Source organism: Cajanus cajan, chromosome 10, assembly GCF_000230855.2.
Source record: "Cajanus cajan strain Asha chromosome 10, NIPB_CcT2T_4, whole genome shotgun sequence".
Lineage (NCBI taxonomy): Eukaryota > Viridiplantae > Streptophyta > Magnoliopsida > Fabales > Fabaceae > Cajanus > Cajanus cajan.
The window spans coordinates 15,374,996-15,393,879 of NC_138526.1; the positions used below are offsets into that span (position 1 = coordinate 15,374,996).

The following is an 18,884-nucleotide window of genomic DNA, read 5'->3' on the forward strand; positions in this document are numbered from 1 at the left end:
TTTTAAATTATTAGGTTAGATATGATAATTTGATTCCATCATGATAAAATTAATTTTAAAAATATATTTATATGTTGAGATTTTTAAAATAAATTTTATAAAAATAAATATTAGCTAATTTTTAAATATTTAAGAATTTTAAAAATTAATATAAGATAATATTTAATAATTTTAAAAATATTTTTGAATATCTAATAATTAAAAGAATGAAAAGAAAAGATAAAATATATAGGTGAAATAAGAAAAACAAATATGAGGAATTTCAAATTCTGCTATTTTTGGGAGAATTTGAAATTATACTATTTTAAGGAATTTCACAAATGTTTGGATTTCAAATTCTTTGTAAATTCCTCATCCAAACAAAGCATTTCACCTCAAGAAATTTGAAATTCTTCAAATAAATAAATTACCTTATATAAATTTCTCATCCAAACACACCATTAGGTTTTTCATAGGAATCATAGAGATATTAAAATTATACATTTATATTTAAATATAAGAAAAACAACAAAAAAACATGTATATTTATATTTATATTTTCCAGAACGGAGCGTTCTGCGGCCAGAACGGCCCGTTCTGCAACCAGAACGGACCGTTCCGAAACCAGAACGCCCGTTCTGGGATCACATTTTAAATAAAATTAGGTATATACATACTAAATCAATTATTCATCTTTCGATATAATACTTGATTTCTTTTGGTTATGATATTTTAATATATTTTATTTAAAATATCAATTAACATATTTTATTATTTTTTTATTTAATTTATTGTAAAATAATTAAAATATTAAATTTAGTATCATTAAAAAAATAACCATTATAAAATTTATTTTTTTTAGTTTAATTATTTATTATAATACTTTTTAGTTACCGTATTAACCAAAAAATTATTTTTAATTAAAATATGTTTTTGAATTTTAGTTAATTGATTATCATTCACTCACTTTATTAAAAAGTGATAAAATTTAATTAATTTTTAATTAATTTAATAAAATAAAAACTTTAAAATAAATATCTAAAATCTTTAACAATTTCTTAAATACAAATATTTAATTAATTAATTTTAATATAATAAATTTAATATCAAAATATTTACCTAGATTTGAGTTATGATTTTTATAATCTTTTGATTTAATATTGGATTTTATTTATTATAAAACATAATAAATAAAATCTGAAATATGTAGCAATTTCTTTGATACAAATCTGTAATTAATTTTAATATATAATAAATTTAATATCAGAAAATTTATTATAATTTTAATTATGATTTATATAATATTTTGATTTAATAATAAATTTCTTTTGATTATAATATTTTAATGTATTTTATTTGACATATCAGGTAACATATTTTATTATATTTTTATTTTAATTTATTATAAAATAATTAGAATATTTATTTGACATATCAGTTAACATATTTCCCTTAAAATTACAAAATCATTTCAACAAAACTATATTACAAAATCATTTCAACAAATTTATAACAATATAAAACTACTCCACAAACCCGTGTTTTATAGCATTTACTTTAGATGAGGCTTTGTCCTTGTTGGTTTTAGTTGGAGAGTTGAGTGATTTCCAAATTTTTTTGCATCCATTGTGTTTGAGGGTTTTGATGGATGTTGCGGCCAATGCGAGGGGTTATGTGATAGAGGTTATGGTTATGGTTTTTCATGATTGGAAGTGCAAGGTTTTTCTGAACTTCAGCCATGTTGTTGTAATTGTAGTAATTTTGTGTATGAAAAAGTTTATTAGTACAGTTGTGACTATTAGGGTGGAAAGAAAATTGATTTCAAGATGGTTTGATTGGCTAGGAACTAAAATTTGTAGTCCTTTTTCTTATAAACCGATTGATGAGCCGTAATTTAGTGCTTCAATTCATATCATTAAGGCATTGATTAATTCTCACATTTAGGGTTAATTTCGTGGTTTTATCATGTTTGCTAATTGTCATTTGAATTATGGGCCTAATTGCAAAACTAATCAAATTTCTGTTTCTGGACAGTTTGACCTTCGCTCGGGTTTTTGGCCATATCTGGAGCTACAGGACTCAGAATTGAGCAATCTTGGTGGCTTTGGAAAGCTAAGAGAAAAAGATACAAATGTCTCACTAATGTGCATCTCCTAATTCGAAGCCTAAGATGGTCAAAATGGAGCCCGAAAATGACCCACGGAATCTGGAAACGTTTTGGGCCTTGTTTTGCAATGTTCAAATCAGTTTGGGCCCAATTTGACCCAAGCCTTCTAGAAGGGCAAAGGGGTAATTTCAGAAACCCTAAAAGAGGGCAGAAGGGAGCCCTCTTCACACATTCTCTGTCTCTTCACATTTTTCCCCTTAAACTACCCGCGCCTCCCTCTTCCACCTCCGTCTTCGCCGTCGCCACGTCCCGCGCTCAAGTGCGTCTCGACTCCACGGTGCTCGATAAACTCTCCTCGTCCAACACCACTCCAACCACTTCCTTCAACCACCGCATCACCGTCCCCGATTTCCTAACCCTACACATATCCCTTTTTTTCTCCTATTTTTCTCACACCCCTTTTCTTTCTTCATTCAACCGAGGGAACATGGTTGCCGCCGCTGATCTTCTCATGCCGGAAATGGGTGCTGGAAAGTTGCACGTGCTCGCCGTTGATGACAGCCACGTCGACCGCAAGGTCATTGAACGCTTGCTAAAAATCTCGTCTTGCAAAGGTATGTAACTAAAGGTGGAAAATTTTGGTGTTTTCTCTTGCACTTGGATCGGGTTTTGATGGTTTTTGGAAATGGGTTTTGATAGTTTTTGGAAATGGGTTTTTGGTTTTGGCAGTGACGGTGGTGGAGAGTAGGAGCATGGCTCTGTAGTATTTGGGGTTGGATGGGGATAAGAGCTCCATTGGTTTTGATGTAAGCAAATTTGGCTTTTGGGTTGTTTAATAATTTGGGGTTTTTACTTGGCACTTGGAAGTGATGCTTATGTTGTTGTATGATTTCTGTGGTGACAGGGTGTGAAGGTTAATTTGATTATGACAAACTATTCTATGCCGGGGATGATTGGATATGAATTACTCAAGAAGATAAAGGTGAGAAATCAGATTTTTTATTTTTTATTTTAAATTTAATTTGTTGTGGTAGATGAATGGAAGAGAGAAGGGAGAATTGTTAGTGTTTTGCTGATTTAATAGTAGTGGGTTTTCCCCCTTTTCTTCTTGATTTTTAATTTTTTTCCTTCTGTTAATCTCTGCAGGAGTCGTCTGTATTTAGAGAGATTCCAGTGGTGGTTATGTCTTCTGAGAATATCTTTACCTGAATTGATAGGTAAGATCTTGGTTAGAATTGTTAGTGTTTTACTATTTGGTTCTTGTGTGGTTTTAGGAAGCTGGATGCCTTTGATTTTCTGGCTGAACTCGGTGAGAACAATTATATCCCTTTTATTTTATATTTCTCTAACAATTTTAGTCGTTTTCTCTAACAGAATTTCATTATAGGTGTTGAAGATCTTTCTACGGCAGTATTAGTCCAAATCTGCATTATTTTATAAAAGGTTTATAGAAAATGGTGCAAGGAAAACTTTATTAATAGCCGGTCTCTTAGACATGCTCGTGACATTCACAGGTAATTTTATTATTTTTAAGTTAAATATAAAAATATTATTTATAATGTACTCTAGTCCAGACATTTATGCTTTCTCATTTCTAAAATACTATTTGCAGGCAGATTCAGGGTCATGTTCAACAAATGGGTCTGAATCCTTCATCTTGTGGAGATGATATGCTTCAATTTCGCAGATGCCTTGCTACTTCCTTTTTCCTCAATGCAGCTGTAAAGCAACCAGAGGGGACATACAGGTATCTAATTCAACTTAGAAATTCTTGTGCTGATCCGTCTCTGTAGCTTGCTTTCTTTTCCTTCTGTTATAAGCTCAAATTCCAGTGTTAGTTTTGAATTTCTTTATTGGTATTTTGACTCACTAATTGGAATCCTTACCTGCATATATAATTTTATCATATAATGCTTTGCTATAAAAAAAAGACTTTTATTTCTTAGTAACTTGACAGGGCTTTGGAAAATCACGACACATGTTTAGCTTCTTGTGACATGATCTCTCTCTCTGTCTCTCCAAGTTGGCAAGCAAAAGGGTTACTCATAGAAGGAAAAGAAATTCAAAATATTTCAGTCAGGAAAACACACTAAAGGTAATATCACATTTTAATTTTTATCATCGTATTATATATAAAAAAAAAGACAAATAAAAAAAATTGACATTATTATTATAGCTATACTTCTATACTGATAATAAAAAAAAATTACCACTTGATGTTCATAATTTTTTTTAACTATTTTATTTTTAATGACTAATACAAAAATTTACTAGTGCTACATTGGGAGTTTCACATGTTCACAAATTTGCTTGATAATTCATTCGTTGTTGGTTTGTTGCTCTTATTATTCAGTACATATATAGTATTCTTTTCTGAATTTCTTCCAATTGTGGAATGCAGATTCAGATAGTGAGTCAAATAATGCTAAAGCATCAGTGTCTTTGAATCCTATAAAGGTAATCATGATACGTTTGGTATCTGATGTGATGTTAAGAGAATGCAATTTTGTATTGCCTTGACTTCAGTTTGCCTATTAAAAACTGTTTTAGGAAAAAGTAGGATCTGGCTTGTCTCTAGATCAAAAGTAGGGGAATCTTGATAATTCAGAAACTGGAATTGGTGAGTACCTAAGTTGCTGGAGTTTTGTTATTGTGTTTTTGTATTATTTATTCCGTATATAGTTTTGAACCCACCCAGGCATGTAGTTTTGGTTGCAATAATTTATATATATTGTTCCTAGAATTTATTAAGTTTTACTTTTAGGTGTAATGTGTTGATGAAGTTATACTGTGCATTCATGTTCATAAGTAACATAGGAGGGAGTCAATATTGAACAAAGATATATTGCTGAGAAGGTTTCTGATTTACTGAAGGTATTTATAACCTTTTTATCATTCAATTTTTATAATTATTACTGTTAGAGTTTTACTATATGAGAACATATGAATATAATATGTTGGACAATAGTAATGAGTTATTATATACAGTTGATTAATTGTACAAATTAAATACGCAAGATCTTGAATCAATAATTGTTCCATTAACATACTATAAACGCATTTTTCAATGATTGTTTGCATATGATAGGATTATATAGCACACTTAGTTACTTGTTATTAAATTTCAGAAGACAAATGTTATTGTTTAGTCTAGAATAATAGGCTCTGGTAATCGATTACAAGACTTGGTAATCGATTACAACGGTTTAGTTTCAAGTTGTAAAGTTTAAATTAAAATTTGGAATTTTCATCTTCTGGTAATTGATTACAAGAAATGGGTAATCGATTACCAGAGAACCTTTTAATAAGTAAATTTCGAACATATGATTTTCATTGTCTAGTAATCGATTACATGTATAGGTAATCGATTACCAGACTCTTAAAAACAAATGGTTTCCTCAAATTTAGTCATCAACAGTTAGTGAGGGATTCATCCCAGTTAGTGACGGATAAAATCCGTCGCAAATTGTGACGGCATTCTGGCGTCGCAAATTGTGACGGATTCTACTTAATTAAAGTCATCACAGTTTGTGACGGATTTAATCCCTCACAAATTGCGAGGGATTTAATCCCTCGCAAATTGTGACGGATTCTACTTAATTAAAGTCATCACAATTTGTGACGGATTTAATCCCTCACAAATTGCGAGGGATTTAATCCCTCACAAATTGCGACGGATTTGTATTAATTTCTAAACATTTATTATTAGAAATTAGTGACGGAAATTATATTGTTTGTGATGCCTTAATTCCGTCACTAATTGTGACGGAATCATTTCCGTCATAAATTCCTTCACTAATTGATTTGTGACGGATTTTATCAAAATTAGTGACGGATTTGTTCCCTCTCTAATTTTAATTTTTCTAGTAGTGTCTTCGTTACTCATTCGCATACTGTTGCAGCTCATTAGGTATGAATCAGGGTTTCGCTAACACCTTTTTGCTTCGTATTGCTATTGTGGCTATCTTTCTATTCGGTTTTTTGGTTATTCAATTTGTTTGGGTTGTTCTATCAAGCAGAATGGCCAGTTTTGCAAGCAGAACGACTCGTTCTCCAAGAAGAACGGGCCGTTCTGCATGAAGAACGACCCGTTCTCCATGCAGAATGGGTCATTTTGCTTGCATTCGTTATGTTTTTTTTACTACTTTTTTATGTCGAATGTTGGTAATGTCTGACGTAAATTTACGTTAGTTTTCAAGACTGACGTAAATTTATGTCAGTTTTCAAAACCAACATAAATTTACGTCTCCCGCATTTACGTCGGACTTTTTTCTAAAGTAAAAAGCTTAAAATAACCAACGTAAATTACCTCTTTTGTACTAGTGAAAAGTTTATAAAAAAAATTGAAAATGATCAAAGTAATTAGTTTAAATAGTTCAACAATTAATATCTTTAAACAAGGATTAGGTCCTACCTTGGACATAAAATCGTAATTAAAAGTATCACTTTCTGTCTATACGAGTCAATTCAGTGAAGAGTTATATGATATATTTCTTTATTAAATTAAACAAAATTAAAAATTATATTTGTTAACATGTGTTACTTCATAGCTAAATATAGATAATTTGTGCATGGCTTAGTTCAAACTTGAGAATTAACAATTCAAAACAATAGTTAAATTTATTATACTTTATATTATTACTTTTAAACAATTATTTTACGTACATTGCACATTAAATATAATAAAATTTAAAAAGTAAAAACAATTAAACTATTTTTTTAATAATATTTGGGAGTATAATACTATGTTAACTTAATGTTTGGTTTTCTCTCACCACACTATTTGAGCAATATTTTATTACTAAATTTCTTTTTTATTTTGTGAGCATCTTGCATACCTTTTTTAATGAATCTATTGTCTGAGAATGCTAGGGATACATGATTAATATCTAACTTTGACCAAACTTTTTTCATGCTCTTATCAGCCTTCTTGATACTACACGATTTTGTTTTGGGAAGTACAACAAAAATATAAATATGAACAATAAAATGCATTACATATAAGTTTTGTCATATTTTCATCTAAGGATATTATTTTTAAAAAAATATAAAATAAAAGTGTTTCTAAAAAATACTTTTTAAAAGATATTTCTTTAAAAGGAAGATAAGAGCTATTTCTTAAAAAAAAAAAGATAAATTGATTTAAAAAAAATAGTTTAAACAAACACATCAAACAAAAAAACTAATTATTTTATTAGAAAAATATTTTAAATAATCGAATTCAATATTTCTACGTTTGTCACAACAACCATATACATAAGAAAGTTTCAAACTAGAAAGTATTGTTTAAGTACAATCAATAATATATTTGGCTCATTTTGAATGATGGTAATATCTTCTTCCGTTATTGTATTATGACTTAATTGTTTATTTCTGTAGAAAAAACATAATTTTCTACTATATTATTTATTTTAAAGAAATAATTATAAATAAATCATTTCAAAACATGTATAGAAATGAATACATGGACTACTAACTAGGTTGTTAAACAAAAAAAAAAAGAGTTTGAATCTTTTCCATTTCTTTCTCTCAATTTTTTTTTTTGTATATTTTTAAATTTTTTAAATGTATAAATGACATTAAATGTTAATCACAAAAAAGATGACTAACATTTAAAATTATTTCTACACTCAAAATTAAAGAAATGAAAAGGATCTCAATTCTGAAAAGAAATGATAAGTTTGTTTTTTTGTGATAAAGATGTTTGAATAAACTCAAAAATATCTTATGACTATTTCATATAATGTTTTAAAAATTAGATTAATCATTAAATTAATTAAAATATTAAATTAATAGACCAGAAATCAAATTAACACATGTCACTAATTGAATCATATAATTTAATTTTTATTAATTGTTTTTGAAATATTTATATATATATACATATATTAATAATAAATTTCAATTTTTATATTATATCTTAAAGAACTTTCAAAATAATGTAGTTAAAAAATTATAAATCGGTTAAATTGTATAAATTAATATATAATTTTAAACAAAAATATCTTATATAAATTATTTAAATTAATTATATAATAATAAAATATGTTAATTTAATGATCACTATATTATTATTTTTTATTTAAAATTATCTTTATTTTTTATTTATACAGAAAAATACATCGAAAAAGTAATAGATATAAATTTTTATACAATTAAATATTTAATTTTAGATTGAAAAATATCTTATATAAAAAAAATGAAATTATATATTAAATTAATAAATACTAGATACTTTGTTTAAGTGGTTATTTCTTTCTAAATATCTGAATCACCTAGTTTCAATTTTTCTGTTGTGTAATTTTTTTTTTGTTGAATTTTTATTTTCAGAAGCCCCTCATAAAGGGGATGTGACTTGGTGTGCATCCTCCTTCAGGAAGTGTGAAAAGAGGACTTTTTGACCTGAGTAAATAAAAAAAAATACACGAAATAGATTAAAAAAAACTATTTACCTAAATAGGTGGTTTTGGACAAGTGGGCGCCAACGTGGCAATGAAAACGCCTGGGGGTGGGCGTTTTTTAGAAAACTCCTCCCCCCAAGCGCCTTATTTTGGTGATGTGGTAGGGGGGAGTACGTTGTGCACAAAGAGCCTTCCCATAGGCGCTTTGTGCACGTGGCAATCAATGAATTGAAAGCATAGGGGGCAGGCGTTTCTTAGAAAACTCCTCCCCCTGGGCGCCTTCTCTTTGTGCCAAATTGGAGCACGTGGGTCACTTAACAGAGTAATAAAAGAGTCAGGGGGAGGCGTTTTCAGAAAATACCTCCCCCGAATCAGGCGCTTTCAAATTCAAAGTAGTTAAATGTGAACGTGTTATTGGTTTCAGAAATTTTGTTCCTTCGGTGTGGTCCAACTCATATTTTATTTGGTAGTCCAGGAGTGTACAAGTAAGTAATATATTTTATTTATTGTAATTTTAAATTTTAATGTGTATAATATATTGTATGTTTGTATCGTTGTTGAATTTGTAAAGTAGAGTGGTATAATAATTTAATTTTTTTTAAAAAGGAAGTTTAATACGTAAGTTATAATTGTGGACCGGGCTGTTCTGAAAAAGTGTCTATTCAGAATGGGCCATTCTGGTTTTAAAAGAAAGGAGAGTTATGTACAATAAGAACGGTCCGTTCTGAAAGCAGAACGGGCTGTTCTTATTGTATTGAAGGAATGTTAATTAATGCTACGGAATGACCCGTTCTACTTTTAAAACAGGCCATTCTGGAACAAAAAATAACCTCTGTTGAGCTCTCTGAGAACGGGCCGTTCTGATTTCAGAACGGCCTGTTCTGGATTCATAGATAAGACACATATGTTGCAATGAGAACGGCCCGTTCTGAAATTAGAACGGGCCGTTCCAGTGCCCCAATTAAATTTTTTTTTAATGAAAGTTAAATAATTTGATTTTTATAATTGAATATATGTATTTATTGCAATGTTAAAAATTATGATATTATACTGAATATTTGAAATTTTAAAATTTGAGACAATATTAATGAAATATTTATTTTGATTTGTAGTTTATCAGGAATGTCTCGTAGAGGTATTGATTATGTACCTAATAGTGACGAAGAAGCAGACATTGTTCCATCAAATGAAGTATGGACAGATGAACAATTTTTGGCGTCAATGAGAAGTGCAATGGCAGCTAGACAGGCTGAAGAAGCTCGAGAACAGGAGCCATTGTCTCCGTTGTCACCCCCTACACCAAAACTTGGGGATGATGACAAAGAGACATCTAGTACACGTGACATTGGCCGTGTTATTCCTGGACCAGCTGGTTTGGTCCAAACTACAATGAAGAACAGGGAATCTGAAAATCCCTTACCAACACAACAGTTTTTGGCTGATCTTAACGGACCTGCGATGTTGGTGTTCAACTCTAACCCGTGGCGCTATGCTATTCATTATGTGAACTCTAGAGGTTTGTTTAGCATATTAAGTTTCATGTGTGTAAATTTAATGATGCAAATAATGTTAACTATAATTTTTAATTTTTTAACAATAGGTCTACCTGAAGTGACAACATTGATTAATATCAACCACAATTTAGAAAGAGTCCCAACAGTTGTTGCTTTTGTGGAGTCTATGACCCCAACAGGGAAATTATACTATTAATTTAAAGGTATGGTTAGTGAATTTCTTATACATTAAAAAAATTGTTTTGTAATTAATTGTAAATATTTATTTCAGGACCCAACTGCAACGATTGGTGCAAGCTTACATTACAAAGTTAAGCAACACCCACAATATGGGGAAAACATTGTTGTGGGGTGTGTGTTAATTTTGAAACAGGTAATATTTGTTGTATAAAATTAAATTATATGTTATTTATGTGTTGAATTGAAATTGTTTTTCTTTTCTTCAGGTTGTCGTGTTTGCCCCCAGGCGTTTCCGTGGTCCTTACTTGCTTAATATAACTAAAAAAATAATGTAAAACGGGTGAGTAGTGTTAGTTAAATATAATTTATTTTGTAAGTAATATTGTTTAACAAATGTATGTTACATTTTTTGCAGGTTATTCCGAAGGATATATGATTTCATGAGAAAAAATATTTGTAATTTAGTTTTAGGTTTATTGTTAATTCGGATGGTTGTAATGTTTAATTTATTGTGGATTGTAATATTTAAATTTGGATAATATTATTATTAAATATTCGTAAAATTATGCACTTTAGTTATATGTATTTGTTGTTGTTGTTTTTTAATTTGGTAATGAAATTTTTTTTTATTAAATTATGCACTTCATATTATTTTATTATTTTAGTTAGGGTCCATCTGCCTATAAATATAAGTGTGTGTGTGTGTTTTATGTTCAACCAGTTTCTCTTCAACTTAAGATAGAAATATTGTAGTAGTGATTTCGAAGAATGGGTTCAGCAACAGTGTTTGCTCTTGTGTTTCAAAATGTTCAGATATTTGAAACTCAGTACAGTCTTGATTATGCCATACAAATGCCATCTAGTGGGAGAGTTATCAAACTTAACGAAGACATGACACTTGTTGATTTGTTGAATGAGGTACATAGGAGGTTGATCAAAGGGGATAGCAAACGCATAAGTCAAGTTCATTATCGTTGTCCAGTTAGATACGAAGATGGAGGAAAGCAATATACTCTATATCCTTTAACCTGTGATGAAGATGTGACATTCATGTTTCACAAATTTGCAGAAGACCCGAATGAATTACTACTGAATTTGTTTGTTACTTTTGAAGATCTGGAGCCTCAACAATTGCAGATGTGGAACATGATCAATTCATTTGAAAGACAACTAAACTTCATGTAGGTTACCGTATACGTTAACAATCAATGTTTTCTTGTTTGTATCGTTGTTTATTTTGTAAACAGTCAGTGTTTACTTTGTTAACTTCATGTTATTGTTGTCGTTGTTGTTAAACAATAGTTAAGTGTTTCTTGAAGTTTAAAAGTATTGTCTTAATTTGAATGTAGTACTAAAGTGTTGAAGTATGAATAATATTTACGCGTGTGATTAAGAAATGTCATAATATTTTCCTTATAATGAAAAATGACAAATGAAAATGTAAAGCATAAAGTAGGTTAAACGAACGGCCCTGATCGCACCGACAGAATCAACGATGTAGATCATCTCGAATGTAAATCAATCATTGTTCATGGGTCAGAAGTGTTGTCTCCTAGTAGCAGGGGAAACGAACGACCCTCATCGCACCGACAAAATCAACGGTGTAGATCATCTCAAATTTAAATCGATCACTGTTCATGGGTCAGAAGTGTTGTCTCCTAGTAGCAGGGGAAACGAATGACCCTTATTGCACCGACAGAATCAACGGTGTAGATCATCTCGAATTTAAATTAAGCACTGTTCATGGGTCAGAAGTGTTGTCTCCTAGTAGCAGGGGAAATGAACGGCCCTGATCGCACCGATAGAATCAACGGTGTAGATCATCTCGAATTTAAATCGATCACTGTTCATGGGTCAGAAGTGTTGTCTCCTAGTAGCAGGGGAAACAAACAGCCCTGATCGCACCGACAGAATCAACGGTGTAGATCATCTCGAATTTAAATCGATCACTGTTCATGGGTCAGAAGTGTTGTCTCCTAGTAGCAGGGGAAACGAACGGCCCTGATTGCACTGACAGAATCAACGGTGCAGATCATCTCGAATTTAAATCGATCACTGTTCATGGGTCAGAAGTGTTGTCTCCTAGTAGCAGGGAAACAAACGGCCCTGATCGCACCGACAGAATCAATGGTGTAGATCATCTCGAATTTAAATCAAGCACTGTTCATGGGTCAGAAGTGTTGTCTCCTAGTAGCAGGGGAAATGAACGGCCCTGATCGCACCGACAGAATCAACGGTGTAGATCATTTAAATAGATCACTGTTCATGGGTCAGAAGTGTTGTCTCCTAGTAGCAGGGGAAATGGCCCTGATCACATCGATAGAATCAACGGTGTAGATCATCTCGAATTTAAATCGATCACTATTCATGGGTTAGAAGTGTTGTCTCCTAGTAGCAGGGGAAATGAACGACCCTAATCGCACTGACAGAATCAACGGTGTAGATCATCTCGAATTTAAATCGATCACTATTCATGGGTCAGAAGTGTTGTCTCCTAGTAGCAGGGGAAACGAACGACCCTGATCGCACCGACAGAATCAACAGTGTAGATCATCTCGAATTTAAATCGATCACTGTTCATGGGTCAGAAGTGTTGTCTCCTAGTAGCAGGGGAAACGAACAACCCTGATCGCACCGACAGAATCAACGGTGTAGATCATCTCGAATTTAAATCGATCACTGTTCATGGGTCAGAAGTGTTGTCTCCTAGTAGCAGGGAAACAAACGGCCCTGATCGCACCGACAGAATCAACGGTGTAGATCATCTCAAATTTAAATCGATCACTGTTCATGGGTCAGAAGTGTTGTCTCCTAGTAGCAGGGGAAACGAATGGCCCTGATCGCACCGACAGAATCAAAGGTGTAGATCATGTATTTTGTAGACAAATGCACTGTTCATGGGTCTATAAATATACAAATGCCATTTAAAATATTTCACCATCCAACTTATTTGGCTTTTGTTTGTTTTGTTATCTGATTTGTTGCATAGTTGCTGTGTTTGTTATTTAGTATCTGTCAAATTTCGTTTAAATCATGTCTTTCATTTGTGTAGTGTATTACAATGGTACAATTAACCAAACTGCTGAGGGTTGTTCATTCGTGGGTAGTCATAAAACAATACGTATTAGTCGTGGTATTGATGTTGAATATTTAAAGAATAAAATTCATGGAAAGTTACATCTTAATGCTAATCAAATTATCTCCAACATACAATGTAGATATTTACGTTCTCTTGATCCTGTATCATATGAAAGTGTTGATGTATGTGATGATGAAGATCTTGAGTGTATGTTTGATAGCTTTGAGAGACAATATAAAATGAATATGATTGAATTATATGTTCATGTAGATGTGGTTGTGCCATCTTCAATTCATGTTAATGAAACTCAGGCAACCACTAGTCATCATGAATTTGAACAAACAACATCTTATCCGACGACTAACATCCCTAATTTACAACCCAGAAATGTTCCAATCTCACCACCAATAAATCATCCTGACTCAAACATTGATTTTGAGACAAACTTGAGTGACGATGATATCAATTTGGGACAAGGTGATGAAGCCGACAATTTGAATTCATCTGATACAGAGGATGAAGAAGATGTCAATGCAAACAACAAGCAACCTCTCATTTCATTCACAGGTATGATTATGAGTGTTCAAGATTTGAAGTTGAAGAAATCTTCAATGCAGTAACACAACGAGGTGGGAAGGTTTTCAATGTTTTTTTAACTGAAAAAAAATGTGAGTGTGGCGCTTTTCAGGCATATAGATATCCATGTTCACATGCAATAACAGCTTGTGCACACGTTCGTATATATCCATTAACTTTTGTTGATGCTGCATATACTAACGAATACATCAAAGCGGCATATTCAGGTCAATGGTTCCCACTTGGAAGTGAAGAAAATATTGAACCTAATAATGGACCTCGTATACTCCCAGATGAGACAATGATACGTGCAAAGGGACGCCCAAAATCCACCCGCATTAGAAATGAAATGAATTGGACTGAATCCCAAAGGAGGCAACGATGTGGACATTGTAGGCGTGAAGGGCATAATAGAACCAATTGCTCTATGCTGGATGAAGATGTAATCAATAACGCATTGCAAGTTTGTATTTTGCTGTGTATTTAAAGAATAAAATTCCTCCAATGTTAAATCATATGTTAATTCTAGTTCAATTAAACTGTTATGTATTACAATAAAATAATTACAACAACGTTTACAGTAACTATTAAAAAAAATACAAATTACTTCTTCAACGTATTATCGTATTTCTGGAGCGTGTAACCAGCGTGGTCCGGTGGCATATCAACTGTAAAAAAAATTTAATATTAGTAAACTAAACATTTACGTCAACAAATAAATATAGAACGATCAATTACGTTTAAGTACTAACAACTTATTATTCAAATTACCTATTCATTTCTCCGCATGTGCTGCTCATGGGGACTTAGTATACATTGGCGTTGTCTATGGCGAGCACCACGATCTGGGTTCTCCGAATTACCTCATCACCATCTCCCTCAGGGCTTCCAGCTTTCGCTACTAATGCTGTATTCAAATCATGCCTTAAACCTGGATGTTGGGAAGACGTATCCCCACCATAAAATCCTCCTATCATACATGAGGCCTGTCCAAATCGATAATCTCGATAATCCATCATAGGTGCTGATGGAGAGATCATGTGTGGAACATATGGAGTAGGTGTAAACTGGAACATACTACCACCCGACATACTCGGGACATGACCCATCGACTCCGATGCCAGGAAATTACCTGCACCAGACACTCCTGCTGTGTCAAACCCAAAAGATGTGTCTTGTGCAGTACCATACATATTGTGTCACATCTGCATCCGGGGTCAATGTAGTCGGATAATATGTCCCAGTTGGTGGCTCAATCATAGGAACTGACAACTGTAAACCCTGGTGCTCAACTCGCCTTCGTCAATGACTTAGCCCCTTTCCTTCTTGTCGACCTGCCCCAATGTGCTCCACCTGAACTGCGTTTGGTTGTGGTAATGTTGCAGATGCAACCGGTGTAAAAGGGAAACTCACCCTGCTCACCTCGTCTCGCAACTGCAAGCAGTGACCGATCCTCTCATGCATCATGTTAAAATCGAAGGAATCCCTATGTTCTTCACTGGTGCCATGATACATGTGTTCTAGAAAATCGGTCTACAAATAACATAATAAATATCATCAGAACACTAAATTCGTAAATATGTCACAAGTAATTATTTAAATACATGCGTAGATTTGTACTCACCACATATCCTTCCTTTGCACTAGAAGGAGAAATCCATCGCCTTGTATGTTTCCTATACCACACCATGTATTCTGAGCTATTACTCAAGTGTGGTGTATCACACGCAGGTTGTGTCCATACACGATCATGTCGTGACTGCCACTCCTGCACAAATTGAACGTGCATGCGTGACCAGTCCGTATTATCCTTGCCTCTCAAGGAAAGATCATGCAATTTCTCCGAATGAATAGGAGGCGCATGAATGTGTTGGACCATCCCAAATTGTCGCATGACACGATCTGCGTAATAATACTCGACGATGTGAAGATTAATCAATGGGATAGTTGACCTCCATACTTGTAAGTCCTCAAAACAGTAAGGAGGTAATGTAGGTAGTAACTCCAAGTATGGTTGCCATACAAACTGCAAAATAACAAAACAATTAAGTACTTAGCAATTATCATTTATAATCACAATTTTTTAATCTAAATCTTCAATATAATTTTATAAATTAAAACTTCATCCTCTCTTTTTAAACGGTCAAAATACTCTCTATATTTCACAATTTTTTCTTTTGTTTCCTCTTTAGGTTTATGCAAGGCATAATTCCACCTGTTATAAAAATAAAAAAACCATTAATTCTTCAATTTACAAATTAATTCTAAATATATTTATTCTTAAATCGATCACAAGTAATATAGTTACTAACCTTGCCCCTAGAGGAACATGAAATGTAGATAAAGGTGGATGAGGTGGTGCAATAAATGGAAACCGATACCATGCCCATAATTGCAGTAAAATACCTGAACCACCAATTTCCTTGTGATCATAATTCGTGGCCAGGCACAACTCCCTGTACATATTCGCCAGGATGCATGACCCCCAACTCATTTGACCACAAACATCTAGGTCTTCGAGGAAACTCAGGTATCTGAGGGATACAAGCGAGCTAGAGTGATCAGTTAATAAATATCCTCCGATTATGCGTAAAATGAACGCTCTAGTATAGCGTTCCAACTGTTCCTGGCTATGTATATGCTTAGAAACATCCGAAAAGTGCCGGTCAATCCAGCTCATCCTCAATCGACTGCCAGCAAGCATTGACTCAGGGGGTGTCATGCCAAGAAGGCGCTGCACAATAGCTCCCCAATCCATAGTTGCATATCCAGTAATGGGTGCCCCAGAGATCTTCAACCCAAGTAAAATTGCAACATCCTCCAACGTGATAGTACACTCGCCGAAGGGCATGTGAAATGTGTGGGTCTCTGGTCTCCATCGCTTAACTAACGCAGATATTAAATGATTGTCCACAGGAAAGTAACTAATCTGTGCCATCCCCATAAAACCAGCCCTTTGTAGAAGATCATGAACAGCAGCTGGAATGTCACCACCACGCAACTCTGATTGTTTTGCACTCCTAACCTTCAGAACCCTATCTTCAGCTCCATTCCATATATGCTCAAATATATGGAATGGTAGAAGCCTTAATAATGAATCGTCGATAGGTCCTGCATGAATCATTTGTGTAGACATCCTGATATAATTAAACAAACAAACAAATTAAATATTAAACTCAAACAATTAATTAATTATAAATTTTATAAATGCCTAAATACCTAATTTAATCCCTCATAATAATTCAAAATTTTCAACTGAAATCCTTCATGACTGCAATGAGAATGGCCCGTTCTGAAACCAGAATGAGCCGTTCTCATTGCACAAAACGTGTCTAAAATTGGGTACTGGAACAGGTCGTTCCGAAAGCAAAACGGGCCGTTCTAATCCCTTCCATTTTTCATAAAATCAAACAACCAGAACGACCCCACAACGGCCCCACAACGACCGCTTCTACTTTCAAAACGGCCCGTTCCAGACCAAAATAACAAACAATTTCTTCAATCAGAACGGTCCCTTCTGAAATCAGAACGGCCCGTTCTGAAATCAGAACGGGCCGTTCCACACCCAGAAACCATTCACGGACCAGCCCTACACATTTTCTATTTTAATATTTATTTCTAATTTTAAAATAAATAAAGTAAAAAAGCATACCTGATAACAACGTGCAAATAAAATTTTGTGAGCCAATCAAATTTTTTAAAATCAACTGCTAGAACCGTTTTCTCAGAGCGGCCGGGACTTCAAGCGTTTTCTCTCTCAAAAAACCTTCTGCCCCTTTACTCTCTTGGATAACACTTATACAAAAAATGGGGGGGGGGGATGTGCCACGTGTCAAATGGACAACAAATGGCGCGTCCACCCCAGACTCCTTCAATGAAGGACTATCATGTGTACAAGGTGCCCAGGAGGGGCGTTTTCTTCTCAAACCTGACACGTCAACAAAGCGCCTCCCCCTCATGCGTTTTTAGTTTAAAGGTGCCCCAACCACATCACCAAAAGAAGGCGCTTGGGGGGAGGAGTTTTCTAAAAAACGCCCACCTCCTAGGCGTTTTTACTGCCATGTTGGCGCCCACGTGTCCAAAACCACCTATTTGGATAAATATATTTTTTTTAATTTATTTCGTATATTTTTTTTTATTATTTACTCAGGTCAAAAAGCCGTGAAAAGAGTGTTGCAATTCAGCTTGGACAGCGTGAAAAAGGAACATCAATGATAACAAATGTGAAGCTAATATAAACCGTATCTTCTTATTAACCCTGGGTTTGGTGGTTTGAAAATATTCCGCCGAGTTATACTGAATCCAAAGTATAAACATCTAATAAGAGATTTGGATTGATAGAGCCAATTTTCAAAACTATGATTTTTTAATGTTTTTCTCTCATTTTTACAAAATCATCCAAAATAGCTATTGTGAAAACATTTTGTGGAACTTATACAATTATATAATTATTTTTCCCCTTAATAACATTATGGTTGCACTTTTCATGTCTGGTATTTTGTATCATCCTTTAGAACTTATTCCCAGGAATATATAATTATAAGGCAAAAATATCCTTAATATTTGCCTCTGGAAATTATTTAGTTAGAAATATGTTTACATATCTTGAAACAGATGTAAGAATGTTGTATATCCATCTCAATATTTTTGGTAATGTAAACGTAAACGTTATTGCATAGAATATAAGCAAAACAATTGATTTTCATCCATCCAAAAATACAATTTCCCAGTCGTTATTATAACGAAAAACTCAATGCAGCAAATGTAAGAGAAGCAGAGAAAGGTAAGAATTAGTATTTTAATTTATGCGATTTATAGGATAAATAAGATACATTATATAGGTAAGCGACTTTTTTTTGACCCCGCATTCACCTTATTTATAATAAGAGAGAAATGAGATAAATAGAGGAGAGAGACAAGGGGTAAAAGGAAGAAAGAGAAGAGAGAGGGAAGAGAAAGGAAATAAGAGATATTACATTTTTTTTCTTTCTAAATCCGCTTTTCAAACAAAATATTTCATTCTAAAATATTTTAAATTCAACCAAACA

At 33.0% G+C, this 18,884-nt stretch overlaps 1 protein-coding gene and 1 pseudogene across 2 annotated transcripts; one reads left to right on the forward strand and one right to left on the reverse strand.

Moving 5' to 3' along the window:
• The first annotated feature begins 1,976 nt into the window (after positions 1–1,976).
• LOC145949295 (uncharacterized) lies at positions 1,977–5,051 on the forward strand (annotated as a pseudogene). The gene is made up of 9 exons (XR_014430015.1): positions 1,977–2,700; positions 2,816–2,892; positions 2,991–3,068; positions 3,233–3,600; positions 3,699–3,833; positions 4,044–4,181; positions 4,488–4,543; positions 4,637–4,706; positions 4,851–5,051. The product of XR_014430015.1 is annotated as an uncharacterized LOC145949295 (transcript).
• A 7,970-nt stretch (positions 5,052–13,021) lies between these two features.
• On the reverse strand, positions 13,022–18,748 carry LOC114914999 (protein MAIN-LIKE 2). Its single transcript, XM_083065101.1, has 3 exons — positions 15,461–18,748; positions 14,608–15,369; positions 13,022–14,504 (listed from the first exon to the last, which is right to left on the reverse strand). Exon 1 carries the CDS (start codon positions 16,970–16,972, stop codon positions 16,088–16,090), a length of 885 nt encoding a protein of 294 aa, XP_082921227.1. The 5' UTR covers positions 16,973–18,748; the 3' UTR covers positions 13,022–14,504; positions 14,608–15,369; positions 15,461–16,087.
• Positions 18,749–18,884: the final 136 nt, after the last annotated feature.